The sequence below is a fragment of the Chiloscyllium punctatum genome, chromosome 4 (genome assembly GCF_047496795.1).
Source record: "Chiloscyllium punctatum isolate Juve2018m chromosome 4, sChiPun1.3, whole genome shotgun sequence".
Classification (NCBI taxonomy): Eukaryota; Metazoa; Chordata; class Chondrichthyes; order Orectolobiformes; family Hemiscylliidae; genus Chiloscyllium; species Chiloscyllium punctatum.
In genome coordinates, this window is record NC_092742.1 from 10,995,652 (window position 1) to 11,016,624 (window position 20,973).

Here is a 20,973-nt window from a genome sequence, read left to right on the forward strand (position 1 = left end):
CTGATTTTGAGTTTTCTCATCTTTCTTAGCACCATCCTGGAGATTTACCCCCAGTTGCAGGAAACTCCAGGGATATCCTCAAGGGTTGGTAACCCCAAGAGAGTCCTATCTCCAATGTTTGTTTTTAGTTGCTAGGTGCCGCTGTTCCCTTGTGGTATTTGTAAGCCGTGGGGGCTGCAGTAAGTTACCTGCACCACCCTTGCAGTTGCAGTGAGGTCTGTCCTTCTGAGTCTGGTTCAGCTGCTGATGTTATGCTTCGAGGTTCTCTGTCGCTCTTACCACCTCGCGGCATCGGGCCGTGCCTTTTTATTGTGATTGTAAACACACTTGGCTGCTCTGCTTTCTCTTCCAGTTGCTAATGACGGTCAAAGGCAGAGAGAGCTGTCGGGGAGTTCCGGCCACTCCGAGAGCCCGAGTCCGGAGACCATCAGTGCAATGTCCCGTCGCCGCAGTAACCTGGGATCCATGGCGTATTCCACATCTACCATCCACCTTCCCACCTCAAACCTCAACCCTACCTACAGCAACAAGCGGCAAGCCCGAACCAAAGGTAGGCATGACATCGAATGTCCCGAAACAGACCATTAGCCCAACTACTCTCTGGACCAGGAATAGGCCATTTGGCCCCTCCAGTCTGTTCCACATTTGATAATGTCATGGCTGATCTACATTGCAGCCTTCTCCGAGGATGCCTTTGGCTCTCTTGTTACGTCTATCTCGAAGCTTTTCAATTACAATCTCTGCTGCTTTTTTAAAACTTCATTCTGGGATATCAGTGTCACGGCTGGGCCAGCATCTATTGCCCGTCCCTAGTTGCCCCTTGAGAAGGTGGGGGTGAGCTGCCTTCTTGAATCGCTGCAGTCCAAGCGCTTTAGGTAGACCCACAATGACCTGAGGGAGGGAATTCCAGGATTCTGACCCAGTGACAGTGAAGGAACAGCGATATATTTCCAAGTCAGCATGGTGAGTAGCTTGGAGGGGAACTTGCAGGGGGTGGTGTCTCTATGCATCTGCTGACCTTGTCCTTCTAGATGGAAGGTGCTGTTGAAGGATCTGTGGGCCAACCCGGTGAGCAAGGGGGTGGGAATGGGGTAGAAGCCATTTCCTCTTGAAAGCTGCTGGGTGACCAGCAGCCTCCTGTTGGTCTTTGCCAGCAATGGGCCCCGCCAGGGCCTCAAAATCCACCAGAGACCATGGCCCACAGGAGAATGAGGAGTGGATTGGGTTGGGAATGGGAGGGGGGGGGGGATGGTCAGAGTTTGGGAGCTCCCAGCAGACACTCCCCACCCCTACTGTGCCACCCACTTCCTGGCGTTGTGTCCCTCAAACAGGCTCTGACCGGAATTCGACCTCCTACTTCATTCTATCTCTAGCCCCAGGTTGGAGCTTCCCCATTGGAGCTCCTCAAGTAGGCGTTCCCACATTAACCCCTTCCTGCACCGACCCCATCAGGTTAACCAGCCTCTCCAGCCAGGCCACCACCAGCTGCAGACAAGAAACTCTTGGGTTTTATATTCCTTGAAAGCCCTGAACATTTACTCCAGAGAACTGGCATGGCCTCTCTCTCTGCTGTACTGACTCCACAGATTCCTTCTGGTTTACATGCAACAGAAACGTAGGAAATGGGTGCACAACTAGGCCATTCATCCCCTCGAGCCTGTTCCGCCACCCAACCTGCCCACGGCTGACCATCCAAGTCAGCGCTCTGCTCTCACTCTCTCCCCACATCTCCACAATCCCTCCAGCCTCAAAAACCACGTCCCATTGCTTCTTGAAAACACTGTGCCCTAGCCTGAGCCACCCTGTGTGGTAGAGAATTCCACAGGCTCCCCACTCCCTGGGTGAAGAGATCTCTCCTCCTCTTGGCCATAAATGATCTACCCCATATCCTCAGACCGTAGCTCCTGGTTCTAGACTCCCGGGTCGTCAGCAAAAATGTTCCTGTGTTCACCCTGTCTAGTCCTGTTAGAATACTGTGTGCAGACCAGTTCTCTGTCCAGGTCAGTACACTAACCCCTCAGTGCCTTGCACTTTAATTTCACATGTTAATTTCTTATGTCAGACCTGATCAAAAACCTGAAAGTCCAACTAAACACCACCCAGTTGACTTCCCCCTTATCAGTTCAACGAGTTACATTCTCAAAAAAACTCTAGAAATAAATCCTAAAGCTGGTTAGTATTTTTTTTAAACGTTTTTCTGACCAGCAAAGTCTTTTACAATGGTATTTACCTCTGTCTGTAACCTCTTGCCTATTTTCCCTCATTCAAGTTTTGCAAGTTTAAGGGTGTAGTCACTGAATTCAGTTTTCTGAGTGTATCACCTCACCCTAATCAACATCAAAGTTTCTTTCTCATTAAACTGACAGTTTGAAAAGTTTCCAATGCTGCCTTATACTAGGTGGCATTCCTGCTCAGTATTTGTGAAAGATGTGTTCCAGGTGTAACGTGTACAAACTACGTTTCATGATGTGTCATTAAATGAAGAGCTGACAAGTGGTAGTGTTTCAACTTCTGAGGTCAGCAGGTCCTGGTTCAAATCCCACCTTAGGCCATGAAGTTGTGCCATTACATGTTCAGACTGATTTATAAAAAAATTGAGAGAGAACTGCACTGAAGCTGGGAGTAGTTGAGTCTGGCGTCATACACTTGTAATATTTCACTCTGTAAATAGATGTTAAATCAAGTAATGATTTGTTCCAGCTCTGTTCTTCTTCAATCAGCTTTTTTTAAGGGACCAAGTTTAAGTCAGAATTAACCCAAAGTTTTTTGTTCACAATTAATAGACACCTATTTGGCAGCAAATAAGGGAAAGACTTGATGTTTACGACTGTAGTATTTTGTAATTAAATATTACAAAGGGGAGCTTGCTGGAAGTGATGTTCCCATGTATCTGCTGTCTGTGTCCTTCCAGGTGGTAGAGGTGGTAGGTTTGGAAAATTCTTCCGAGGATGATGCTGTACTGCAACAGTCACCTCAGTGCGAGTGCTTGTATGTAATTGTGGACACACAGTTGTCACGTGTATAGGTACAGAGAAAGCCCTTTCTCTAAATGCTGACCGGTCACCCTAGATGCAAAGAGATGTGCCTTCTCTCTCCATTCCACTGATGACAGCGATCAAGCCAGGAATGGGTGTGAATGAAATTTGAACATGTTTTTGTTTATGCAGGGAATAAGAGTATTGCTGACAAGGCTAATGTTTTCCTTAGCCATCCCTGAGTCTCCATGTGAACCTCTGAGCACTGTATGTGCACTCAATGCAGTTAAGGAAGACATTCCTGGAACTTGATCAGTGACATTGCAAGGACCTCAGTTGAACATCAGAAAGGTGAATGGCTTAGAGGACAGGTAGGGGATGTCACCTTGTGTCTGATGCCCTTGTCTTTTGTTTGGAAGGCGCTTCTTAAGGAGCCTTGGTGAATTACTGCAATGCACCTTCGTACACATTGTTGAAGATGGTGGATAGTCATGCTAGTTGGCTGCTTTGTCCTGGATGGTGTTGAGCTTCCTGAGTAGTGTTAGAGCTGCCTCCATCCTGGCAAGTGGGGTGTATTCCATCACACTCCTGACCTGTGGCTTGTAGATGGTGGACAGGTTTTGAAGAGTTGGGAAGTGAGTTACTCACTGCAGGATTCGTAGCATCTGAGTAGGAGCAAATTGCTGCAGATGCTGGAGCCTGTACTGAAAACACACAATCACTGGAGATCACAGCGGGTCAGGCAGCATCCATGAAGAGAGAGTAAGCTAACATTTCAAGTCTAGATAACTTTACCTCAGAGCTGACATTCCTCAGCACTGATGAAGAGTCGTCTAGCCTCAATGTTAGTTTGCTATCTGTCCATGGATGCTACCTGACCCACAGTGACCTCCGACCTGCTCTTGTAGCCACTGTATTTATGTGGCTTTTGCTTCTGGTCAATGGTAACCCCCAGGATGCCATTGAAGAGCAATGTGTGAGAGGTCTAAGCGACGAGCTGACAAGAACGTGTGGCAGGTGTACGAGAAAACATGCAGGACTGAAATAACTTGTCACATGTAAGGGGAAAAATACGAGAGAAAAAAACTATATGTAATGTTTTTGGTGAAGAAAGATTTGTCTTGGGAATGATTGCCTCTTGTCCAATAACATAGTGTCACCTACTGTCAATATGTTTCTGATTCCAGCCTCCAGCGACTGTCTGTGTGGAGTTTGCACATTTCCCCCCCGTGTCTGCGTGGGTTTCCCCCAGGTGTTCTGGTTTCCTCCCACAGTCCAAAGATGTGCAGGATAGAGTGGATTGAGAACAGGATATTACCCACAGTGTCCAGGGATGTGCTGACTAGGTCGATTGGCCATGGGAATTGCAGGGTTACAGGGAAAGGGGGATGGTGGGTCTAGGTGGGCTGCCCTTCGGAGAGTTGGTATGGACTCAGTGGGCCGAATGGCCTGCTTCCACATGGTAATGATTCTGTGATTTTGAACTCAGGTGGATTAGTGAAGGGTTTTGAGAGCTGAGAGAAGATGATGGAAAGATAATAAGAGGAAACAGCCTTTGTCCTATTAGTTGAGAGAGTAATTACTAGGATTGACTTTTCCAGAGAATGAGCACAGGTTTTAAAGCTGCATGTTTTGTTGACAGGCTGTCCTGAAGGTTCAGTCTGACTGAATTAGACTGTTCAAATTTCAGACCCAGATGCTCCATTACTAACTCCAATATTTTCAGATGTTGGGTTGCTGCATGAAGGTGTCACTATAAACAATTGGAGTTGGTTAAATTTTCATAAACTAAACAGGTGCGGAAGTTTATGTTCTGACAGATGGCTGCTGATAGTGCAAGGTGAGATCGTTGAAAATTGGCGATTAGGTGCAGGATTTTAATAGATTTTTTTAAAAATTCCATCATTGATGTGGGTGCCACTGGCTAGGCCAGCATTTATTTCCTATTCTCTCTCTGCCCTTGAGAAGGTAGTGGCAATAGTGAGTGAAAGTTCCTAAAACATCCACTCCCTCCACTGACCATGGTAACAGCAGTGTGTAACCTCTACGAGATGCACTGCAGAAATTTACCAAAGATCCTTTGACAGCACCTTCCAAACCTAGTTCCCTCAAAGGACAAGAGCAGCAGATATATGCGAACACAATCCCCTGCAAGTTCTCCAAGTCATTCACCATCCTGACTTGGAAATATATCTCCGTTCGTTCACTGTCGCTGGGTCAGAATCCCCAAGGGCGTTGTGGGTCAACCCACAGCACATGGACTGCAGCGGGTCAAGAAGGCAGCTCACCCCCCACCTTCTCAAGGGGACTTAGAGATGGGCAATGAATGCTGGCTCAGCCAGCGATGCCCACATCCCTGTGAGTCAATAAACTAAACTCCCAAGGGGCTTCTGGACTTTGTGATAGTGGTTGAAGTCTGTGTCCAATAGGATGGCCTCCAATCCTGCACTCCGCAAACCTTCATCAGGCTGGGTCTAATTTGGAGTCAGGTCCACAGGGGAGTTTGTGGAGTACACAACCTCCTGACTCCAGAAACAAGAGAGCTGCTCCTGAATAGACAGACCCAGGGTTCGGGTGATGAAGATTCTTTAGGCACAGACTGTATAGCTGTCGATAAAAGAACCACAAACCTGACCGTGGTTGCTTAATTTCTCTTCTGAACTGGTAGTTGCAGTTATGTTAATGATTGGGACTAATTTACCCATTTCATTTATAGCTGTCCTGAACTCACTATGTTCCATTGGGAGACTTAGTGGAGTTTCACTCATGCCCTCGTTGTAATATTCCACGGTGATTCTTTCTAAATATCTGTGCAAATAGACTATGTTTGCTATAAAGTACTGACCTCCAACCAACTCCAATAGGAGGTGCTTTACAGATTGGTTTGCACATTTCAGCACTGACGTCCAGTGGGATTTACAGGATTACTGCGAGTCCTGCAGTTAGCCCCAGTGTACCTCCTATTTAATAGCTGATGAAAATGTCAATGCGCACTTCGATTTTGCAAAGCATATAATGGTCTTACAAGTACAACTATGTACCATTAAGTGGCAAAGCAAGATCAGTGACAGATTATTTCCCTGCTATGTTTTGTTCCTTTCCTTCACTATCAGGTTTTAACTCCGATGATGATCTCCGGACACAGCCCCATGAAGTGGAATCAGCCAACAGTGGGAATGCAAGTCTGGGTAGGTCACGGTGACTTTCCTGCTGCCCTCGGGCCTGTGCTGAGGAACCTGCTTACATTTCTCATGGAATTCAATCCATGAAGTCTTTATCAGTGTAACTAACAAATTGTTGCTTCCCACGTGTCCTAACTAATCTTACACCGTGTGCTGGAGAGTGCTGCAAATGTCAATGTTCTACCTGTCCTTCCTTTCGTCATCTTGCAGAATCTCTGGGCACCCCACTTTGCTTCACTGTTGTAATGTAGGAAATGAGACATTCACTTTGAACAGAGCGAACTCCCGCGGATCTGATCTTTTAACATTCATTCACAGGATGTGGGTGTTGCCTGGCCAGCTCAGCCTTTATCGCCCATTCCTCATTGCTCAGAGGATAGTTGAGAATCAACCGCATTGCGTTGGGTCTGGAGTCACATGTAGGCCAGACCAATTGAGGATGGTACTTTCCTTCCCAAAAAGATCTTTTCACCACAATCGGCAATGGTTTCATGGTCATGATTAGACTCTTAATTCCAGATTTTTATTGAGTTAAAATCCTACCATCTGTCATGGCAGGATTCGACCCAGGTTCCTAGAGCATTAAGGTAAAAACAATGACTGCAGATGCTGAAAACCAAATACTGGATTAGTGGTGCTGGAAGAGCACAGCAGTTCAGGCAGTATCGTTGGATGCTGCCTGAACTGCTGTGCTCTTCCAGCACCACTAATCCAGTTCCTAGAGCATTACCTGAGTTTCTGGAATAGTCGAGCAATAATACCAGAAGGCCATTGCTCCTCTCAATTTTAATGATATCAGCAGAAGGTTAATTGTTAACCCAAGGACACTGTTTCTCCTTTGAATGTTTTGAGGTCCTTTACATCCATTTAGACACAATCGAGAAGTTGTTTCATTTTCAATAGACTTTGTTTATTTCTATCCTAAACTCGGCTCTGAGGAAGGGTCGCTTGACCTGAAATGTGAACTCTAATTTCTCTCCGCAGATGCTGCTAGACCTGCTGAGATTTTCCAGCAATTTCTATTTTTGTCTCTGATTCAAAGCAGCCGCAGTTCTTTCCGTTATTTAAGTTGAAAACGGACTCTGGTTAAGTTAATTACAAGCAGTGCTTACAGATTTATAAAAAGTTCAGAAACACGGGAGGAATGAAATAATAAAACAAAACAAACTCAGAAGTAAGCGTTTTCAAATTATCTAGCGGCAGACTCCTCAAGATGGTAACAGACGATGGAGTACTCCATCAGTAGTGCACTAAAATGGTTCATCTGGATTATAGATTCAAACTCGTAGAATAGGATTCTAATCCATGGCCTATTGAGTGCTTGTTTTAACGAGGGACTGGTTTAAACTATGACAGCATTTTTCTTGGCTGAAGATAAAACCAGCCCAGTTAATTTCTCTTGCAGTGTCAGGGTTTCACAGTTTGGAGAGTAGTTCCAAACTATTCTTCCTGCCAAAATGCTCAATGTAACAGAACACTTAGTTTAAATAAGGTTTCGAAACAGCTCTAGGTTTAGCTGCTTCCCAACCCTTAAACAATCCGATGAAATCCCACCAGACACTATTGCTGAGATGTACAGACCAATTTATAAAGCAGCTCCCATTGGAGTTGGTTGGTGGTCAGTATGTTTTTGCATTGCTGCTTTTCCTTTTTATTCATTGAAATGGGACTCCAACACTACAGCTACACAGCAGGAGAGTATTATTAGACCTGCCATCTTCTGGCACTAATTCATCCGTTCAATCTGTGTAATAATCACCTCCTTGGAGGTGATCAGACTTCAAAATGCAACTCAACTGGACTCACCACGTAACACTGACTACAAGAGCAGGTCAGAGGCTAGGAATACTGCAGTGAGTAACTCCCCTGACTCCCCCATCCATATCCACCATTTACAAGACACACATCAGGGGTGTGATGAAATTCTCCCCACTTGCAGCTCTAACGACACTCAAGAAACTTGACACCATCCAGGATAAAGCAACTCACTTGACTGGTACCACATCCTCAAGCATCCGCTCCCTTCACCACCGACACTCAGTCACAGCAGTGTGTGCTATTGACAAGATGCACTGCAGAAATTCACCAAAGATCCTTAGACAGCACCTTCCAAACCCATAACCACTTTCATCCAAAGGACAAGAGCAACAGACACACAGGAAGCATCACCACCTGCAAGTTCCCTTCCGAGCCATTCACCATCCGTTCCTTCACTGTTACTGGGTCAAAATCCTGGAACTCCCTCCCTAAGGGCATTGTGGGTCAACCTACAGCACATGGACTGCAAGAAGGCAGCTCACCCCCACCTTCTCAAGGGCAATTAAGGATGGACATTAAATGCTGGGATCAGCCAGTGACGCCCACGGCCCATGAGTGAATTTAAGACAACAGTTGGACGCTGAAACAGAAGAGTCCCACTAAAGAGCTACCCCTTGAGCTTGCTGCCACTCCCCACCCCTTCACCCTCTGCCTAATGTGTTCCCCACGAATCTCCTCTCTCCCTCCAATATTGCCTACCTGTGGCTTGAGTCCCTCTACGATTATGAAACTCTGTGACCCCAAAGGGTGTTGTTCCTGGAACAGGTACCTGTGGCACTGCAGCCAATCTCTGGCTGACAGCTCTTCCTGCCCCTCAGGTCTTGTTTCCAGGGAATGTGACCTCCCCCACTCCGGTGGCCTTGCCATTGTCTGATTGTTGGAACTACAAGATGCAGGAGCTGTAGTTTGCTCCTCCATTTGATGAAATCGTGACTGACCCCCCTCAGCTTCACTTTCCAGAACCCTTGATTCCCTTGCTAACTAAAAATCTATCTCCACCTTGAAAGTACTTCATGACCCAACCTCTAAGAATTCCACAAGTGCACTACCTTCTGACATGAATTTCCTCCTCATCTCGGTCTTGAATGTGCTAGCCTCCCTCTGAATTATGCCCTCTGGTCCTAGACTCTTCCACAAAAGACCTCTACACATCAAGTCCATGACAAATACAAAGTGGTGTGTGGGTCTCACATGAGTCCCTAGCTACAGATGAGACTCCATTACCTCAACAAGGTTTCAATCTACAACACAGCCCAACAATAATATGGTCACTTTAACTGACACCAAGCTAAAATTTAGCATCATATGATGATACAGCACAGAAAGAGGCCATTGGTGGAGTCATTCAATTAATGTTACTCCCCTACTGTTTCTCCAGAATCTTGTAAATTTTGCCTCTTAACTACTTAGCAGTTCTCTTGGAAGCTGCCTTCACTGATTTTCAGATTGTCTTCTCTGTTTTATTAAAAATACTTGCTCATTCTCTCTCTATTAATCACCATAATTCCCTGCTCTCCGCACTGGCCCTTCAACCCCTTGACACAGTTTCTCTTTACTTACTCTTCCTAAACCATCTGTTCATGGGTTTTTGGCATCTCTAAGAGACCTGCTGAAGATTTCCAACGCAACTAAAATTTCCAAACTGCTGCTGTTGAGATTAGAACTTGCAATTGATGAATAGACCCCCATCACAGCGTCCTGGCTATTTCATACTTAACCTTTGGTTCTCTTTGTAGGTGTTGCTGATCACGTGGACAACAGATTGGAAAGCCTTCGGAGCGATGACCTTGTGCCTAGTCAAGACGTCGGAGCTGGCCCCAGAGAAAACCAGCCCCTTCGTTCTAGTTCGGTGCTGCTTGCCAGCAGTAGGTCAGACCCCATGTTATCACGGAGGCACCCGGTATCCTACAGCACCCTGCAAAGGGCGAAGGATAGCTGTCCCTCTGGTCGGACTAGGGCCGCCTCACCTGGCAGTGAGATGGTGACGTTGGAGCAGTTTCTACAGGAGACCGGGCAGCTGGGGTCAAACAATGTAAGTAACTCTCCACAACGCTCGCCCGCATGCACTATCAAAGCAGTGCCCCGTCCAAGTCCATCTCCTTTAGCTTTGCTGCTGTCCCAGCCAAATTTACTGAACGACCACAAGTGGATATTCAACGCATTCCAAAATTGGAGGAGGCATGGGACACATGAATCATGGTTAATCCATATTTTTCGGCCTGGAGGGAGGTTTTGTAGTGGTTTTTCCGCAGAGGTCAGTGTTGAGACCCATCCTTTTCCTGATGTATATGAATGATTTGGATGTTGGCCTGGGGATAGTTCCCAAATTTACAGATGACATGAACTTAGGAAAGAGTGTAAACTATAACGAGGACAGTGTAAAAGGAGATTGACAAGTTAGTGGAATAGACAGTAGCGTTCCAATTCAGTGAGAGGTGATACACTTGGGGGCAAAGAACATGGTGAGACAGAATAAAATAAAAGGTAGTATTCTAGAGGGTAATGCAGGAGCAGAGGGACCTGAGTGTCTATGTACTTAGGTCATTAAAGATGTCAGGACAAGTAGAGAGAGTTGTAAATGAAGGACTCTATGCTTATGATTAACTTTTATGAGGCACAGATTTAGATTTGAGCTGGAGTATTGTCTACGTTCTATGCTCCACGTTATAAAAAGGATGTGAATGTATTGGAAACCGTGCAGAAGAGGTTTACAAGAATGGCTCAAGGGATGAGGCAGTTCAGCAGTAAGCAAAGATTGGAAAAGTTAGGACTGTTTTCATTGGAGAGGAGGAGGCTGAGAAAAGGTTTAATAGCACTGTTAAAAATTGAGACTTTCAGACATATTGGCTATGGGAGAAACTGTTCTCATTTGTAAGCAGATTAAGAACCTGAGGGCGCAGTTTTAGAATGTTTTACTAAATGCAAGGCAAGAAAAATCTTTTTTTTTTCTTCCAGTGAGTAGTTAGGGTCTGGAATGCACTGCCTGGAAATGTGGTGGAGGGAGGCTCAATGGAGGCATTTAGAGGGGCATTTAAATCAACACAATGTGCAACATTACAGGGAAAAGGCTAAGAGATTGGCACAAGAGTTAGTGCAGACATGATGGGCTGAATGGCCACCTCCTGCTTCACGATAAGTCTGTGATTCTGGGAGTACCAAATGGAGTCCCGCGTCATGGCGCTGCTCGGGACGAACTGTACATTGTATTCCAGAAGAGGCCTCACTGATGTTCTGTACAACCTCAACATGACATCCCAACTCCTATACTCCAAGATCTGAGCAGTGAAGGCAAGTTTGCTGTATCCTTCCTTAACCATCCTCTCTACATACGTTGCGAATTTCAAAGACAACAAAAAAATCCTGGAGATCACAGCAAGTTAGGCAACACCCCTGTTTAAGAATGGAAGAAGGCAGAAGACGGGGAATTATACACCAGTTAATTTGACCTTAGTCGTTGGTAAGATTTTAGAGCTCATTATTAAGGAGGAGATTGTGGATATGTGGAAGTGCATGATAAAATAGGACTGAGTTCATCATTGCTTTGTCAAGGGGAGGTCATGCCTGACAAATCTGTTAGAATTCATTGAGGAGGTAGCAAGCAAGTTAGTCATAGTCATACAGCACAGAAACAGACCCTTCAGTCCAACTTGTCCATGCTGACCAGGTATCCTAAGTTAATCTAGTCATAATTGCCAACACTTGACCTGTATCTCTCTCAAACCCTTCCTATTCATATACCCATCCAAATGCCTTTTAACTGCTGTAATTGTACCAGCCTCCACTACTACTTCTCGCAGCTCATTGCATGCATGCACCACCCTTTGCGTGAAAAGGTTGCCCCTTGGCTCCTTTTTTAAATCTTTCTCCTCTCGTGCTAAACCTATGCCTTCTAGTTCTGGACTCCCCCACCCAGGGGAAAATCCCTTATCTATTTACCCTATCCATGCCACTCATGATTTTATAAACCTCTATAAGGTCATCCCTCAGCCTCCAACGCTCCAGGGAAAACAGCCCCAGTCTATTCGTCCTCTCCCTATAGCTCAAATCCCCCAACCCTGGCAACATCCTTGTAAGTCTTTTCTGAATACTTTCAAGTTTCACAACATCCTTCTTGTAGGAGGGAGACCAGAATTGCACAATATTCCAAAAGTGATCTCAAAAGAAAGTAAGTGGATGTGATTTATCTGGCTTTCCAGAAGGCCTTTGACAAGGTGCTGCACAGGAGACTGCAAAGTAAGATAAGAGCCCATGGTGTTATGGGTTAGGGATTTGTGTGGAAAGAGGGTATACTGATTAGCAGAAGGCAGAAAGTTGGGATAAAGGGGTGATTTTCAGGGTAGCAATGGATAACTTGTGGAGTTCTGCAGGGGTCAGTGTTTGGGACCACAACTATTCACATTCTGTGTTAATGATCTGGGCGAGGGAACTGAAGGCATTGTTGCTAGTTTTGTAGATGACACAAAGATAGATGAAGAGACAAGTAGTGTTGAGGATTTGAAGGAGCCGATGTTGGACTGGGGTGGGCCAAGTTAAAAATCACACAACACCAGGTTACAGTCCAGCAGTTTATTTGGAAGCACGAGATTTCGGAGCGCTGCTCCTTCATCAGGTGATTGTGGAGAGTACGACCATAAAACACAGAATTTACAGCAAAAGATTACAGTGTCATGCAACTGAAATGATATATATATCCAAAAAAAACCTGTTGGACTATAACTTGAGTGTTGAGGAAGAGGAGAAGCTGCAGAAAGACTTGGAACAGCTAGGAGAGTGGGCAAAGAAGTGGCAGACGGGGGAAAGTGTGAGGTTATGCACTTTGGTAGGAAAAATAGAGGTACTATTCTCTAAATGGGGTCAGGCTTCAGAAATCTTAGTCCTGGCTTGGGATTCTCTTAAGGTTGACGTACAGGCTTAGTTGGCAGTTAGGAAGGTAAATGCAATGTCAGATTTCATTTCAAGAGAGCTAGAATACAAGAGCAGGGATGTACTGCTCAGGCTGTATAAGGCTCTGGTCAGACAACACTTGGGATATTCTGAGCTGTTTGGGCCCCGTATCCAAGGAAGGATGTGCTGGCCTTGGTGAGGTTCCAGAAGAGCTTCACAAGAAAGATCCCGCGGATGAAGAGTTTGTCGTATGAAGAGCATTTGAGGATTCTAGGTCTGTATTCAATGGAGATTAGAAGGATGAGGGCATCTCATTGAAACTTATACAATATTGAGAGACCTGCGTAGAATGGATATGGAGATGTTTCCTAGGAGACACCACGGTCCGAGGGCACAGCCTCAATGAAGGGATGATCCTTAAGAACTGAGATGAGGAGGAATTTCTTCAGCCAGAGTGATGGGAATCGGTGGAACTCATTGCGATAGAAGGCTGTGGAGGCCAAGGCATTGAGTACGTTTAAGATAGAGATAGGGTCTTGATTCATTAAGGGGATTAAAGGTCACAAGGAGAAAGCAGGAGAATGGGGTTGAGAAATCTATCAGCATAATCAAATGGAGGAACAGATGAATTGAACGGTCTGATTCTACTCCTATATCTTATGACGGCCGCTGTTGTTCGGACGGGAGTTCCAGGATTTTGACCCCGCACCAGCAAAGGAACGGCGATGTATTTCCAAGTCTAGATGGTATGTGGCTTGGAGGGAAACTTGCAGGTTGAGGCATACCACTGGCAGTATATCAGTCTAAGAATCCTGCTCAAACATCGCAGCCTCCTCATTGAAGAGATGAGAAAATGGTCACAGAAGGTGATGAAATAAAGCTGCATTGCCTGGTATTCTGCCAAAAAATTACAGTACACGCACTGCGCTGGTGACTAATGCTAGCGAGGTCACCATAGCTGCTGCTTCAGCAGTAACGTGTTTCTTCCAGGAATAATAAGACTTGTGTAACAGGCTACAGTGCCAAGAATATTTTGATTTGAACAATATTTAAAATATAATTCTGAGTCAGTTTTGGCTTTCATTCTGATACTTGGTAACCCATACATTGAAGTGTTAGTCACAGATCTGCAAGGGCTGAAGATTCAAGAAGAATAAACTCTTCATATTCCTTTTATCAGCTCATTTCACAGATTGATCTGTAGGGTTTACTCCCTCAGAGGCAGCCATGTTTTTTCATAGGGACAAAGTTAAAAATCACACAATCAGGTGGTTAATAAAGGAGCAGTGCTCCGAAAGCTAGTGCTTCCAAGTAAACCTGTTGAACTAATAACCTGGGGTTGTGTGATTTTTAACTTTGTCTACTCCAGTCGAACACCAGCTCCTCTGCATCATGGCTGTCTTAGGGAAGGAGACACGTTAACATACACAGGTATACTCACCAAAGCATGTCATATTTGAATTGTTGATTCTGAAGCCTTTGTGTTAAAGGCTAACATTCTAATTTTATTTTTTCCCAATTTGCATTGTATTTTAAATCATTCATGTTGCTTCATTGGTCAGAGCATTGAGTATAGGAGTTGGGATGTCATGTTACGGACAAGACTTTGGTGAGGCCACCTTTTGGAGTGTTATGCACAGTTCTGGTCACTGTGTACAGGAAGTATGTTTTCAAATTGGAAAAGGTGCAGAAAATCTTTACAAGGATGTTACCAGGACTAAAGTTTTGAGTTATAAGGAGACACCAAATAGGCTGGGACTTGTTTCCAATACAGCCTTTTTCACTGGAATGTAGGAGGTTGACATGTGACCTTTATAGAGATTTATAAAATCGTGAATGGCATAGATAAAGTGAATACAAGGGTCTTCTCCTTACGGTAGGGGAATTCAAAACGGGGGGGAATAATTTTAAGATGAGAGGGGAAAGATTTCAAAGGGACCTGACTGACAACCTTTTCATACAGAAAATGGTTAGCGTGTAGAATGAACTGCCAGAGGAAGTGATTGATGCAGGTACAGTTAAAAGATGTTTGGACAGGTACATGAATTGGAAAGGTATAGAGGAATATGGGCCAAACACAGGCAAATGGGTCTAGTTGAGTTGGAAAACCTACTTGGAATGGATGAGGTGGACTGAAGGGTCTGTTACCAGGCTGTATGACTCAAGTACTCTACAGTGGCACCCAGATTGCCCCAACCCAATGTCAATGTTTCTAAGTTTCTTCCCTTTGAAAAGCATTCACCTTTTTAATTCTTCTTCTGACCAAAGTGGATACTATTGTATTCCATCTGCCATTGACTTAGCCAAACACCCACCCAACCCTCTGTAGCACATTTACATTCACCTCCCCCATCCCCCCCCCCCCCCCCCCCCCCCCCAACTGTGTATCATCAGAAAACTTGGATCAGCCACATCCCGTCTCCCCTCTCTTGCTCCTGATTTTCAAGGTGACGTTGTGGTTCACAATAGGTTTCCCACACTCCCCCATGTCCCAGCTCTCAAGTGTCCTCTCTCTGAAGACCCTTCTCCTCTAGATCCTCTCCATCACCTATTTTCTCCATGGACCTTTCTTCTACCCTCCTGGTTCAGTCCACACCAAATTGCTCCTAATTGTGTGATCCTCCAGCCTTCCCCGGATGTTCCATTCCAGTCTTCTCTCCTGGAGCCTCCTGGGAGTATTAGTCGCCCTCACCTTCTCCTGGATGTGTCATTCCGGACAGTCTTTTCCTGAGACGCAGCAGATCAACCTCAGCATCCTCATCTCTGCCACATCAAAGCTTCATCCTTCTGCTTTCCAGGAGAACCTGCTCTCTGATGTGTACAATGGTGCTAGATGAATACAGGTCTCCAGGAATTGGCCCTTTAGCCAGAATGAGCATTTTCAATTGCAAAGGACCACCACTTGGTCCACCCCTTGGCTCTCTGGGAGCATGACAGACAATTCCAGCCCATCCACCTGAGCTCAGATGTTTCCATTCGATTCCCCGCTGCCCCCTAATCTGGTGCCAGTCACATTGCTGCTGCCACTTGGCTGCCCCACACAGGGCTTGTAACTGCCCATCCAGAGCCTGCCATTGTCAAGGGAAATTTGCCAAAAGCTTACAGTAACCCTTCCTTGCTTTCAGCGATGATTGCCACATCATCCACGTGAAGGACGGCTTCTCCAATCCCCCTTAATGCTCAGTGGAGGATGATGACAAACCATCAGGTTGACTCGCCCTCAGTGGCCCCCAACCCTTCTCCTTGGATTTTCTCGAGTTGCCAGCGCAGTTTCTCACCAACATCTTTTGGATGTCTGTTGTGGACATGACTTAGTTCTCCAGTGACCCGCTCTGTCCATCTCTAGTAACTTTCTCCTCCGTGCCTTGTTGTCTGCTTTGTCCAAAGCAAGACAGGCCCCGTAATAAGCCCTTTGGTCCTCTGCGATATCTCGCTCGGTTGGCACGTGCAGAAATTTGGGTCGATGGTGCTTCTTTCTGAGATGAAGCCAAACTGTCCGTCACTGACCTGACACTGTCTCAGTTCCGAGCCCAGCTACCCACTGGGAGGGAGCCCCACTTCTCTGCAGTTCCTGCATTCTTGAAAGATTTTTCTTTGTTTGAGTATCAACATTAGACTATTTTATTTTCTCTCCATTCATCTGGGGAGGCACTGGTGTTGTGGTGATGTCACTGTTGGAGACATGCAGACTCTAAGCTAATTATGTGTGGCAGTGGTTAAATTTGAATTCTGTTAATAAATATCATGTCCAGGGGGTCCCCAATTTACAAATGTCTGACTTACAAGCAGTGGTATTTGCACAGATGTGATTTTAAAATGTAAAGACCCAACATTGGAATGTTTCCTGAACTAATGAACAGCTGCTTTCCAATGTCATGAAGTATGTTTTGGCTTGCAAATGGATTCCAGAACGGAACCCACTGGCAAGTCTGGGAACTGCCTGTAACTACAACTGATTATTGTGAAAACCCATCTGGTTCACTAAGTTCTGTCAGGAGAGCAATCCGAAATGTCTACCTGGCCTACGTGTCTCTGTAGACCCAGGGCAATAGGGTTGACGTAACAATCCGGAATGGACCATCTGCGTCGAGCACAGAAATAAAGAATGGGCAGTTACCTTATTGGGATTCTCCTACAGGTTTCCCAACAGTCCGAAGAGAAATAGAGGATCAAATATGGAAGCAAATCAGAGGGGTGAGAGAAATAGGGTTAGACTTATAGGAGATTTCAGAGTTTAGATCAGAGTGGTGCTGGAAAAGCACAGCAGGTCAGGCAGCATCTGAGGAGCCAGGATGCTGCCTGACCTGCTGTGCTTTTCCATCACCACTCTGATCCAAAACCTTATAGGACACTTCAACTTAGGTGATCCCAGATGATGTTAACTTAGTGTGAAAGAATTAGACAGGGTGGTATTTTTAAAGATCATCCAAAGAGCTTTTTGTGTCAGTACACAGTCCTACCAGAGATGGGGCAGTGCTAGACAGAAGCCTAGGGAATGAAGCTAGTCAAGTGGTTGAAGTTTCAGTGGGTGAAGATTTTGGGGAAAGTGACCACAATTCTATAAGTTTCAGCCCTTTTGGGAAAGGGTAATGATCCTGCAAATGTTAAGTGTCTAAGTCAGGGAAGGCTAATTTCAGTATTATTAGACAGGATCTGGCAAGCATAAACTGGGACTTCCAAATAAGTCTACATTTCAAAAATGGGAATCTTTTAATCGGTATAGTGAGAGTTCAGGACCAGCGCCTTCCTCTAAGAGTGAAGGACAGGGGAAGCAAGTCCAGGGACCCCTGGATGTCAAGGGATATTGAGAATTTGGTAAAGAAAACGTAGTAAGCGTATTTTAGCATATGATAAACCAGAGGTATAGAGAGTGGACGGGGCTTATTTCTAAAAGAAATTAGGAAGTTAAGGAAGGGCCGCAAAATATCTATGGCAGGTAGAATTAAGGAAAACTGCAAAGTATTTGATAAATATATTGCAAGAAAGAAGGTTTCTAGATAGAGTGGGGCCTATTAGAGACCAAAGGGGCAACCTGTGGATGGAACCAGAGAACTTGGGTGAGGTCTTAAATGAATATTTCTCATCTGTATTCATAAAGGCAAAAGCTGGAGATTTCAGTTGGGATGGTGAGTTTCTAGAATATTAAGATTAATAAGGAGGTGGTGTTGGATGTTTTAACAGGCAGAAGGATGCAGACAACCCCAGGGCCTGATGAGATGTATCCCAGGCTGCTATCGGATACAAAGGAGGAGATTGCTGGGGCTCTGGAGATATTTACTACTACAGTGGTCACAGAGGAAGTGGCAGTTGACTGGAAGATCGAAAACGTGGATTCCTGTTCAATAAGAGCAGCCAAGATAGGCCAAGTAATTACAGGCCAGTTAGTCCAATATCCGTAAGAGAGAAATTATTGAAACAATTCTGAAGGACAGGATTAATCAACACTTGGAAAGGCAGGGATTGATTCAGGATAGCCAGCACGGGTTTGTTGGAGGGCAATCCTGTCTGAATAGTTCAACTGAAATCTTTGAAAAGGTAACTAAATATATTGATGAGGGTAGCACGGTTGTTGTGGTTTACATGGACTTCAGTAAGGCCTTTGACAAAGTCTTACATAGGTGATTGGTCCAAGAGATAATACAGATAGGAGGCAAAGGGTAATGGTTGAGGATTGTTTTTATAATTGGAAGCCTGCGACCAGCAGCATACCTACAGGGATCGCTGCTGGGACCCTTGCTGTTTGTTATGCATCTTAATAACTTGGATATAAATGTAGACAGTATAATTAGACAGTTTACAGATCATTTGAAAGTTTGTGGTGTTGTTGATAGTGAGGAGGATGGTCACAGACTACAGTCTGATGTTGGTAGAACTTTACAGAACAGAAGGAGGCCATTTGATGTATCATGGCTTTACTGGCTCCAAAGAGAGAGCTACCCAGCTTGTCCCACATCTGTCGCTCTTTAAAATCATCAAATTCAGATACATATCCTGTTCTCTTTGAAACCTCCTATGGAATCCACCTCCTCCACTCTCCCAGGCAACACATTCCAAATCCTAACAACTCTGAGGAAAGAATTTTCTCCTCAACTTACTCCTCGCTCTCTTGGTGACAACCTACAAATTGTGATCTTAGTTATTGACCTACTAGTAGAAATGGAATATCCTTCTTTACCCTGTCAAAATTGTTCATCATTTTGAACATCTCAATAAAGTCACCTCTTAATCTTCTCAGCTCAAGGAGAATGAACCCAATTTCTCAAAGTACTCCTTGTATCCCCCATTCCCCATATCACACTAGTAAATCTCCTTTGCGGTCTCCCCAGGGTTTTAACATCTTTCCTTATGTCAGGTGTCCAGAACTGAACACAGTACTCCAAATGCAATCTGACCACTGATTTGTAGAGGCGTAGAATCACTTCCTTACTTTTATACTCTATGCCTTTATTTATAAACTCAAAGATTCTATAAGTTGTTTTAACAACTGTTTCAACTTACCTGGCCACCCTCGGAGGATTATGGACATGACCCAGAGGTCCCTGTGTTCCTGTCCTCCCCTCCAAGATGTACCATTGAGCCTGTATTGTCTCTTCATGTTTCTTCCACCAGAATGCCTTACCTCTCGTTTTGCTGCATTGGAATTCATCTGCCTGCCCTGTCTGCTCATTTGGCCAGCTCCTGAAGTCATTTAGCATCATCCTCACAACTCACTAATCTCCCTAGCTTAGTATCCTCTGCAAATTGAGATTTTGCCCTCAACACCCAAATCATTTATACAAATCAGAAAAAGCAAAGGTTCCAATACCAATCCCTGGGGAACACCACTTTCAACCGGTCTCCAGTCTGAGAAATGCCTATCTATACCTACCGTCTGTTTCCTATCTTGCTGCAAACCTCTAAACCAGGCTGTCAAGGACTCATCAAGCCCAAGCATTCCTAATTTGCTGAACAACCTACCATGTGACATTGTATGTAACTTTTTCGGAAAGTCCAAATATATAACCACAGCGTTACCCTCATCTGTCTGTGTCAACTTGTCAAAGAATGCAGTTAAATTTGTCAGACATGACCTATCCTTGACAAAACCATGCTGACTTTCTAGTATTAACTTTTATTTTTCTCTAAGTGTATTTTTACCTTCTCCTGTATTACAGTCTTCATCAGTTTTCCCACTATTGATGTCAAGCTGACAAGGTCTATAGATACCTGGGTTACCCTTTGGCCTTTTCTGAACAATATTGTCAGATTTTCAAGTGACCAGTCCCCTGGGACTAACTCTATGTTCAGAGAGTCCTGGAAAATTTTTGTCAACAGCTCCGTGATTTGCTCCCTTCCCCATCTCAGCCATCAGGGAAGCATCCCACCTGGGCCTGGTGAATTCTCTACCTGGAGTGCTGCCAGCCTTTTTAACACCCCTTCTTTATCTAACACTGAACTGCTCAGTTGCTCAATACCCATGTTTGCAGCTTGGCCATTGTCACCATTTTCTAAGTTGGTAAAGGTAGAAGCAAAGTATTCTGTTAGTACCTCCGCCATTGCCTTTGTGTCAGTGAGCAGCTTACCCTGCTTGTTCCTTATGGGCCCTACTCTCTCCTTCCCTAATCTTTTACTGTTAATATGTATGAAGAACATTTTACTATTTGTTTTAGCTCAGCCTGCCATCCTATCCTCATACTCCCTCTCAGCCTTCCTTATTCCAGCTTTCACCTCTCTCCTGCATTTGAGATACTCTTCCTGATTTCTGTTATTATTCCGGAATGCATCGTGAGCCTCTTTCTTTCCTTCCATATTTTCTCATCAGTATCCTCAGTTAACCAGGATATTCTAGCTTGGATACCCCATGTTTATTTCTCCTGGGTATGTACCTAGTCTGAACCCTATTCATCTCCCTTTTGAAATCCAAACAAACTGTCCAACAAACTGTCTTTTCAGTCAATATCTTTTAGATTCCTAAAACTTTACCCTTTTCCAGTCTGACATCTTAACCCTTGATTGATTTTTTTTTTTATCCTCTCACGCTTCACTATTGAACCCTAATATAATAATTTTATGATCACTAATTCCCAAATGCTCTCCCACTCTGTCATTCTCCACTTGGCCTGCTTCATTTTCTA

At 44.8% G+C, this 20,973-nt stretch overlaps 1 protein-coding gene across 1 annotated transcript in view; it reads left to right on the forward strand.

The window, feature by feature from the left end:
• Positions 1-20,973, forward strand: part of ccdc88c (coiled-coil domain containing 88C) — a 249,097-nt gene that overhangs the window by 208,016 nt on the left and 20,108 nt on the right. Inside the window, exons 26-28 of the mRNA XM_072568054.1 lie at positions 353-550; positions 6,089-6,163; positions 9,712-10,007. Of these exons, the coding sequence (XP_072424155.1) occupies positions 353-550; positions 6,089-6,163; positions 9,712-10,007 (569 nt within the window). The remainder of the gene's footprint in view (positions 1-352; positions 551-6,088; positions 6,164-9,711; positions 10,008-20,973) is intronic.